We start from the raw sequence: 9760 nt of genomic DNA, 5'->3' as shown, positions 1-9760 counted from the left end.
CGGGGGGGTGCGGGGGTGCGGCTGGGCGGGGAATCCCTTGGGGCTCCCTGGAGCAGCCCCCGCTCGGCCTTTCCTGCCGGGATGTGCCATGGAGAGCGTGAGGCAGGGCCCGGGGGCCTCACTGGATTTGCTGTGGGCAACGTGAACGTGGAAATCCGGGAACGCACGATGGGATCCGCGGGATATTCCCCCCCACAGCTCACCGGCAACATGGAAAAGGGAATAGAGGCCTTTCCAGCGAGATGTCAGCAAGCAGGAGCGTGGCGAGGGTGAACAAATGGAAAGAGAAAAGGCTGGTTATGATTCCATGGAGCAGCAGGACAGCCTGAGTTAAAATTCCTCTGGAACAGGCTTCATGGAATCCAAACCCCCACTCAAATAATTAAACCTCAGCAAGGTTGGAGAGGCGGGACAGCATTTATTACTATTTATCATTATTACTTTGAAAACACATAAATGTCTCTCCTCACTTACGAGCTCTTCTGCACAGTTCGGTGACATTAAAAGGCATTTCCCCCCCTCATTTACCAAGTTTATCTACCAGAAAGATTAAAAAGAAACCAGAGGCCACAGATTTCCAGTGACCACAGAGAAAGAGTCAAAGTTAAGGGAGCAAGGCAAAGGGACAGATGCTGCCCAGCCCTCGGCAAATACCTGGAATTTCAATGATGGGATTTTTGTAAGCTTGCACCACAAAAAACTACAGCTACTCTATCACAAGCATTTAGTTTTTGGACCAGCTGCTCTGCTACTTCCAGTTCTGCAATAGTGCAGGACAAAAAAAAAATATCCCATTTCTGCATTAGAGTATATTTTGGCCAACTTTATCATAATACGAAAAAAAAAGATATGTAAACCTGAAGTATTTAAATCCTATCCTGAACACTTTATTGTGTTCCAGCCCCACTCAAGTTGCCCAAGGGACTGACTGAATTTGTAACGAGCTGAAAACTTAAAACCTGTATCTCTCTTCCTTCTCTCGAGTGCAACTTAAAAGGAAATTTTGCACTCACACTTGGCATGAAAATACATTATATAATTTGAGTTAAAACAGAGGGGCAAGACCAACTAGAGCTAGGAGTGAACACTCAGGGTCCTAACACATGCATAAATGCTTAGGCCACAAGTTCAAAGAAAAAAAAATAATATACAAACAATGTATTAAAAAAATGGCTAACAACAGTGAGACAACACACATAACTTAATCTGAACTTAAAATGGTTAAATTTAGACACAGCTCAATCCCTGCAGATACTATTTTGACTCCTGCACCCAGAATGTCAAAGACAACAAGCAACTTTTGTAAATATCCTCTGAAGTTTCGAAGAGCCCCGTGTGACAGGCACGTTCATTTGTTCCCTAATAAAACAGCAAATCCAGGGACAGACAAGAGAGTGAGGTGTGATGAGGATCCTCAAACTGTTCTCCAAAAGATGCTGTGTCTTAGCACCCTCCACCTGTCTGCTGCTGGTACACTTCGATCGTGTCTTTGTGTTCCATCTCCAGCTGTGGGAGTAACACAGGATTCATTTAACATTTTAAAAATATGGAAATTGTAAGTAATGCAGAAAACTTGGTGACAAAAGCACTTGGCTCTCTGCTCCTAATCAGAAATAGAGCACTTCAGGAATAACTTTAATTAACTAAGACATGAAACACTTTCCATCAGTCACCCTGAATAAATTTGTTGGAACATGCTAAACTCACAGCAACTATTTCAGGATCATTTTGATTTCAAGCCCCTTTGATCATCACTCAGACATCTGAATATCTGTGTAGCAATTTGCAGTAAGAGTGTTTTTCATACCTGTGCAGGTGTGTCGTCTCCTTTAACTGGCTGTCCATCAAACAGGAACATAACACGCCTCAGTGACAAGCCCTGCAAGTTCAAAGTTATACATGAGAAACCACACTTGTGTTTCTGAATCCAAACTAAGTATTCATGGATTTGCTGTCAAAACACATGCTAACAAATTTAACACTCAAAAGACAAGGGGGATGACAGAAGACAGATTTTGATTGCAGCTCTTCCCTGTGAGGATGGTGAGGCCCTGGCACAGTTGCCCAGAGAAGCTGTGGCTGCCCCATCCCTGGCAGTTTCCAAGGCCAGGTTGGACAGACCTTAGAGCAACCTGGGACAATGGAAAGTGTCCCTGCCCATGGTAGGGGGTGGAGCAAGATGGGCTTTAAATTCCCTTCTAACCCCAAACCATTCTGTGATTCTCTGATTAAGATTTAACCCAAGGACACAGAGCATATTTGTCTTGCTGTCTATATTGAGGAAGCTCAAATGCTGGTAACTTTATGTTGCCCTTAAAACCTGAGTTACCACACTACTGAATCCTATTCTGACAATGTTTAATCACATGAGGAAGTCTTTATTCCCTGCATCAGGGATTGAGGATGTTGCTCTCAATCCTTCAAAATCCATGTGATTCACACTTCTGTCACACACAGGAATGCTAAAACTCCCTGTACCTACCCAAAAATCCAGAGAGATTTCAGGGTGCAGCATGCACAGAGCAGGGCAGAGAGTAAGGTTTGAATAAGCACAGAAAGGATCCTGCAAGTAACAGACAAGGGCAAACAAAATCCGACTCCATTTCCAAAGCCATTGACATGCCCACCCTCTGCTCTGTGTGAAGCAGGGGCATTGGGAGCTCCAGGCTCAGAACTGAGCTGTGGGGATTCATCCTTCCCCAGTTCAGGATGGCACTGAGGAACACAGCAGACACAACTGTGCAATAGGCAGCAGGAGACACGGGAAGGGAGGAGGGAACAACCCATGAGGAAGCTGTGGCACTGGAGAATTTATTTTGTGCTGTTTTCCAAACGGAGAAAGCACTCAAAGTTGATGAAGTTTTTGGAGATGATAGGACTGAGGGTCAGTGAATTGTCTCAGAGTCAGGATCAGAACGGGAGGAATTTTTGTAACTGTCACGGGAGCACCAGAGGAGGAAGAGGCAGCTTCCATCCACCGATGGAGAACTCCACACTGCCAGCATCCCAGCTCCTCATCCTCCTGCACACCTGCACACCCACAAGGCTATCCCACGATGCTGGCAGAGCAGCGGCGAGGGTTCCACCAGCTCGGGGGCGCTTCCCCGGGCAGAGCGGGGCCGGCCGGGGGTCAGAGCGGGGCTGGCCGGGTGGGCCGAGCCCTTGGGTGCCTGTGGGAGCCCCAGGGGCCGTGCCCGCGCCCACCTTTCGGCAGCAGTACGCCTTCATCAGCTTGCCCAGCGGGGTGCGCCGCTTTATTCTGAACTGCACCACGGAGCCGTCCTGCCCGGCAACTTTCAGGTCGATGGGCTCGTTCTCCGTTTTCACGCCACCCTGGATGGAAAACTGCAGGGTCTGGTGGGCTCAGAGTCCGGGCCGGGTGAGTCCCGCGACCCCGCTCGGGCCGGGCATCCCTCGGCCGGCCCCGCTCCCGCCCACCCCGGGCGGGACACCTCGGCAGCCTCGCGGAGAGGCGGCTCCTCGCCCTCCCCTCCAGTCCCTCCCTCCCGCCGGCTCCTCCCGCTCCTGTCCCCGCCTCACCCGGGGCTTCTCCTTCGACATGGCGGGGGGGGCAGCCGGGCCTGGCCTTGGGGGCGTGGCCAACGGCCAAGGGGCGGGGCGGGGCCGCGTGCAGGCGCGTCCCGGCTGAGCCGCACGGGGGCGCTGTGCTCCGGCGCGGGGCCCGGCCTGAGGGGAGCGCCCGGGACACCCCGGAGCAGCCCGGAACACCCCCGGAATCACAGAATCACAGAATAACTAGGTTGGAAGAGACCTCCAAGATCATCAAGTCCAACATCTCAACTAGACCATGGCACCGAGTGCCACATCCAGTCGTTTTTTAAATACATCCAGGGATGGTGATTGCACCACCTCCTCCCGGCAAAGCAGTCCGATCTTTATTACTCTTTCTGTGATAAACTTCTTCCTAATATCCAACCTGTATCTCCCATGCCGCACCTTGAGACTGGGTTCTGCCAGTGCTGCCTGGTGAGTGAGACCAACCCCACTTGACTACAGCCACCTTTCACGGAGCTGTAGAGTGATAAGGTCACCCCTGAGTCTCCTTTTCTCCAGGATAAACAACCCCAGCTGTTGGATCCCAGAAAGCTGGGGTTTTGAGCTTTCTGTGTTTTTTGGCACTTCCCCCCTGGAGGGCACTGCTTTTGACCTGGGGCCTTGGTGAGGCCCAAATTTGAGTGATGCAGTTAAAAACACAAACGAGGTTAAATGTTTGGATCCAAAGTGATATTTCAACTTTTTTTTTTTTTTTTCATAAAAGAGAAAAGAAAGAAGATAGAAGAGTGGGGGAAGGCCAAGAATAATTGCATGAAGCACAGGGAAGGGGTTACCACCGCTGGGTCTTTCCCCATGTGCTGAAGTCCACCCTGTGAGGGATGGACTGTGAGGGAGCAGAGCCGGGCAGCTGGACCAGCACTGTGGGAGGGCACGAGCAGACAGCAAAGACTAAATCTGCAATCTACACTTCGTAGATTTAGCAGCTGCAGCTTCTGTGGCACTTGCTTATAGAGGGTTTGGAGAGTGGCAATGTCATGTCCATCTCAGAGCAACAGCATGTCCGTGGGCAGATTCATGTTTGCTTCCTTAAAGTTCATTGGCTGGTCGCTGGAATCCAGCTGAAGTTCACCTGATGAATCAAAAAGTTTATTGTTCGCTTTTCTCATCTGTCGAAGCTTTTCTGTTTGGTCGCCTGATGTATCAACTACAAGCCCTCTTCATGACTTCAAACAAGGTTTATTCTCCAAAATAAAGGAGGAACTCAAGTTTTTGCTAGAGGAAGAGTAAAACTTTAAATTTTTAAACTTGAGTTGTCAGAGAGGCAATGAAGAAAAATATTCCTTACCTTTGATTCGTTCACTACACAGGCCAGGTGAGAGCAGGTTGGGAGGTTGGTGGTGATGGAGGTAGGGGGCAGAAAGGGCTCCGAGCTTCTTCAGAGGAAACCCCTTAAATATGAGATCCATCCCGGCTGAGTCCACTTCTCCCACAGTAGCCAAGGCTACCTCCTCCAGCCTAGGAGTGTTGTGGGGCCAGGAGAGAGGAGGAGGTTCTGCCCCAAACCTCCATCTCAGCCTCTGTCCTCACCCTGGACCTGAGGAAAGCAGATACTGGTCCCTTCAGAATGTGCTCAGAATCTTTTTCCCTTTTCCATTCACTTTGCCCCCTCAGAGATGAGCAAAGTGGCACACAAGCAAGCAACAATGGCCCCTGTTGGAGTCTTAGGAGTTGGTGTTTTTTGGTTCTTTTTTTCTCTAATGGAATTTTCCCCAATACGTGTTGCTAGGAGACAGAAATGACTGGATATTTAAGAGAGACAAAAGAAGTTGTCAGCTCCGGGGAGGGGTGCAGCTGGCTGCTCTCTCTGTACCTGGGGTTTCCCGTGGAGGGCAGAGATACCTCGAGATACTGGGAAAATGGTGTTGGATCCAGCCTCTCTTGTGCTCCAGACATGGTGCTACTGCCATAGTTACTGGCTTTTGTTTGCCTTGTTGTGCCTTTTTACGTGGCAGTCACTGTAATCATTCTGTGTACGTGCTTATATCAGCTGTTACAGTTGTAGCACTTTATGCTGGAAAATCAAGTATTGAGACTTGTCTAAAAGAGCCTCAAGGAAAGGGGGGAGCTGATATATAACACAGAGAACAGAAATTTTCAGTTCCACTGAAGTTGCTGAATAGAGCTTTAGGATTAACTAGCAAAAAAGATAAAAGGATGTAAAGGTGTGCACAAAAGAGGATGGAGCTAGTGGAGAAACAGATAAACAGGACTACAGAGGGTTTTTTGCAAGTTACATAACAAAAAACAACAGTGCATGCTCAAAGAAAAAGTCCAAAGAAAGCTCACCTGTAATATTGAAGCATTCAGTGAATATGAGCACCAGACAGCCCTTTCCATGACCTCCAGGACCAACAGAAGACTTCCAGTAGAAGGCGAATGCATGTAAAATAATTCTAGGAAAGTGGTGTTTGTGTATTAGCTAGGAGGTGCATTGTGATGGGTATGTATGGACTGAAGAAATTTCACCAAACACATCAGATTAAAGGAGATATTCTTTGGTGTGCCGAGTGCTGATAAAGAATGTCCACTTTTTAATGCTTCAAACTGAATAAAAAACTTTATTTTATAACTAAGATCAGTATCAGCTAATATCACTATCAATATCCTACTCTCTCCCCAAGTTACTACAACTATATGCTTTCCCTCCCGCAGCTCCCACTCCCCGTCTTGAAGCAACGTGCACATGGGCAGAAGAAACCAGACGAGGCCCTCTCAGCATCTCGGTTTTCAGTTCAGACAGGCCGTGGATGCTCCACATCAAATCAGATCACGAGCGGGCGGTGCTGGTTGTCTCCTGCGGCCATCACTTCATGTCCCCTCGGCGGTCCTCGCCGCAGCCCGTTCCTTTCCAAGTCATCCAATTCTCTCCGGGGACGCTGGCGGGGCACGGGGCTCGGTGCCCTGTCCCCATCGGCGAGTCTTCGGCGCCGGCCACCTCCAGGAGCCGCATCCTCCTGCTGCTCCTGCTGCTGCCGCTGCCGCCAGCGCACCACGAAGGGATGGAGGCGGCGGCGGCGCCGAGGTGGGGCCAGCACGGCACGGTTGTCCTGCCCCTGCAGCAGGCGGATGGCCCCGATGGGCCCCTGGCAGATCGGGCAGGTGGCGGCGGTGTCGGCGGCAGCCTGGGGCTGGATGCAGCCGTGGCAGAACACGTGTCCGCAGGGCTCCACGGCAGCAGGGCTCTGCAGGAAGTCCACACAGATGTGGCAGATCCTGACGGGCCGTGGCGCTGCTGGCTCTTGCCTGACTTCTGCCATTGCTGCTCCCGGACTTGACTCCTCTCAGCTGCTGGCAACACTCGAAGGCTTGGCTTCCACTTGTACCACTCAGAGGCTCCTCAACCTCCCGTGGGACTCAGAGGCTCCTCGGTCACTGGAAGGACTCAGAGGCTCCTCTTCACTCACTGGAGTCACTTGGAGGTTCCTCAATCCCTGGCAGGACTCAGGGGCTCCTCACTCACTGGAGTTGATCGGAGATTCCTCGGTCACTGACAGATCTCAGAGGTTCCTCACTCACTGGAGTTGATCGGAGGTTCCTCGGTCACTGACAGATCTCAGAGGTTCCTCACTCGCTGACAGATCTCAGAGGTTCCTCACTTGCTGACAGGACTCAGAGGCTCCTCAGTCACTGACAGCACTCAGGTTCCTCAGTCACTGACACACTCAGAAGATCCTCAGACACTGGTAGCACACCAGCTCCTCAGACACTGGCAGCACTCGGAGACTCCTTGGCTGCTAGTGGTCACGGTGTGTGTGCTGGGGCACTACCCAGCGCTGCTGTTTATAGTTACACGCTGGTGTCATAGTGATCGTGAGTGGTGACATCACAGGGCTCTGTGTGACACCCAGGAACTCCTCCATGCTTCTCCTCCACAGAATCAGATCCTGTGGCACAAAGCCCAGCTGGCAGTGGGCTGCACACCTCAGTGTTCACCCTTCCAGGCGGTCCCTGCTGGGGTGGGGCTGTGCCAGTCACATTCTCCAGGACCTGCTCTGCAGAGCTGCTTTCCATGGCATGTCCTGGTGCCTGGGGCTGCACCTCCCCAGGGGGAGGACTCTGCTTAGCCCTTGGTTGAATTTCAGTGGGTTCCATCAGCCCATTTCTCCAGCTTGTTGAGGTCCTTGTGGGTGCAGAATCACCCTCTCAGCAGCTCCTCCCGCTGTAGGAAATTCAGCAGACCTGCTGAAGGTGCCCTAGGCCCCATTATTCAAGCCACTATCAAGAAAGAAGAGGACCAGCCCCAGTACTGACTGGGGTACACTGCTGATGATCAGCCTCTGTCTCAGCTTCATGCTGTTGATCAACACCCTCTACTTAAAAACCAGTAACAACAGTTAACAGTAACAATCACTTCCTCACAGGGCAGAGTTTATTTGCAAAGTTCCGCCTCCCCTGAGCCTCCTGCTTTCTCCAAACTCATGAGAAATGTCTGGGCGATCATTTATCAGTCCCAGTGTGCATTTTCCACTTTAAATACAGCAGCTTTGGTATACAACATAGAATCTGTTGCATTGTTTGCCTCATCCACCGCTTTTCCTGAAAACACCATCATAGCACTCCACACCAAAGCCACCTCTTAGAATCATTTTGTGCCCTCTGCAAAGAGACTGAGGTAGCTTGGCAGAGATTCTCCAGCACCAGGCACCTCCAGGCCCTGCTGCTGCCACCATAGCCCTGCTGTGAATGGAATGGAAGAGGCTGTGATGACAGCACACCACCCCAGCACAGTTATCCACCTGCAGCTGGAACCCTGTGGTCACAGCTCAGTCTGTCCCCAGGATTCCACCTCAGAGTGAAATCTCACATGTTTGTTCCACCTTTCCTATCACATGGCTGGAATAGGCCCAGTGCCAGCTTTTTGTGGCCTTTATGTGCAGGGCTGTTGAGCTCTCCGGTGGCTCAAAGCTAAGCTCCCTTTTACATCTTGTTAACCCCTTCTTTCCAAGCTCCCTTGTGCATCCTTCCAGCACCTACTGCAGATGGTGGGGCACTGTCCCCCTCCTCAGCTGTAGTGTCCCCATCACCATCTGCCTCCCCAGCCCAGTCAGGAGAGCTTTCCACCGTGGCAGCCTTGTAAAGGACCAGTTAATCCTCATGAAATGTCTTTTTAGCTGCCGGGTTCCACTCTCAGTTACACTGCAGATGGTTCTTCCCAGACCTGAGCAGGCACCTGGGCCACCCAAGGACACAGCTTCACCTCCCCACCATGGCCCATCCAAGCCAAAGGGTTCACCAGCTTTTCAGTGCCTCAGCCACTGATGCCCTCACACAGCAACCTTCACAGGAGGAATTAGAAACATCAGGAGTAGCTCTATCCCAGGCTATGGGAGGCAGCCCCTGGGATGAGGATGCTGGAGCCCAGGACAAGCTCAGGATGAGAGGACACAGTGCCTCTGTCCAGGGACACTGGGTACTGCCCTGGCAGCATGGCATGGCCTCTGCTTGTCCCCAGGGCACAGCCACATTCCATCCAGGCAGGGCCTGGCTCCCAGCAGGTCTCTCTGCTGCCCCTGGCTCGGCAGAAGAGGACAGAGCCAGCCACAAGAGTGGTTTCAGGAAGGGGAACTCGCTTGCAGGGTTCCCTCATCGCTGATGGGTTTGGAGGCACCGCCCCTTTATGCTGAGAGCGGGGCCAGTGGGAGTGGCCAGGGAACCCAAAATGAATTTACTGGTCCCAGTCCCAGGGCAGGAGGGGGACTGGAGCATGGTGCAGTCCAGCAGGGGCAAGGCAGCTCAAAACTCTTTAGCATCAGCTGTCCCTGGACGTTGCTGGCTCTCAAACAAAGCCCCTGCAGCTTTCCCTTTGGCTGTCCCCCTTCAGGCCTGCACGCACAGGAAAGCCCAGGGCACAAGCAGGACCTTTTTCAGCACTTTCCCTTCTCTTTACTGGGCTCCACAGTTCATCTTCCACACACAAGGAGATTCAAACCAAACGGGGATCTCTTTGAATCCTCGTCTCCCTGCCGTGCACACCCAGACACGGCTGTCAGCACCGCCCTGGGCTCCTGCTGGGCAGCACCAGAACCAGGACAGTCCAGCTGCCTCGGACAGAAGGTGGGAGAGCAGCCATCAGAGAGCTTGGCACAGTCCATCCCTTTGTTCCTCCCACCAGAGTCTCTTCTGGTAGTAGCCAGTCCATCCCTTTGTTCCTCCCACCAGAGTCTCTTCTGGTAGTAGCCAGAGA

General features: G+C 51.7%; 1 protein-coding gene across 2 annotated transcripts; it reads right to left on the bottom strand.

Moving 5' to 3' along the window:
• Positions 1-398: 398 nt before the first annotated feature.
• Positions 399-3610, bottom strand: LOC117000725 (small ubiquitin-related modifier 3-like). 2 transcript variants are annotated; one of them, XM_033068675.1, is made up of 4 exons: positions 3541-3610; positions 3205-3345; positions 1808-1879; positions 399-1506 (listed from the first exon to the last, which is right to left on the bottom strand). In XM_033068675.1, exons 1-4 carry the CDS (start codon positions 3559-3561, stop codon positions 1444-1446), a joined length of 297 nt encoding a protein of 98 aa, XP_032924566.1. In that variant the 5' UTR covers positions 3562-3610; the 3' UTR covers positions 399-1443. The 2 variants fall into 2 exon arrangements, with proteins under 2 accessions (XP_032924566.1, XP_032924567.1); XM_033068676.1 differs by having other exon boundaries at positions 3205-3333; positions 3541-3574.
• Positions 3611-9760: the final 6150 nt, after the last annotated feature.

This window comes from Catharus ustulatus, chromosome 10 (genome assembly GCF_009819885.2).
Source record: "Catharus ustulatus isolate bCatUst1 chromosome 10, bCatUst1.pri.v2, whole genome shotgun sequence".
Classification (NCBI taxonomy): Eukaryota; Metazoa; Chordata; class Aves; order Passeriformes; family Turdidae; genus Catharus; species Catharus ustulatus.
This window is presented reverse-complemented; position numbering and strand designations above follow the sequence as displayed.

Excerpts from the sequence above, each read along its gene's own strand:
- LOC117000725 (XM_033068675.1), bottom strand. The coding sequence starts at position 3,561 with ATGTCGAAGGAGAAGCCCCGG. Across the intron at positions 3,346-3,540 it reads TGTCGAAGGAGAAGCCCCGG|TTTTCCATCCAGGGTGGCGT; the intron begins GTGAGGCGGGGA and ends CAGACCCTGCAG. Across the intron at positions 1,880-3,204 it reads AGGCGTACTGCTGCCGAAAG|GGCTTGTCACTGAGGCGTGT; the intron begins GTGGGCGCGGGC and ends TTGAACTTGCAG.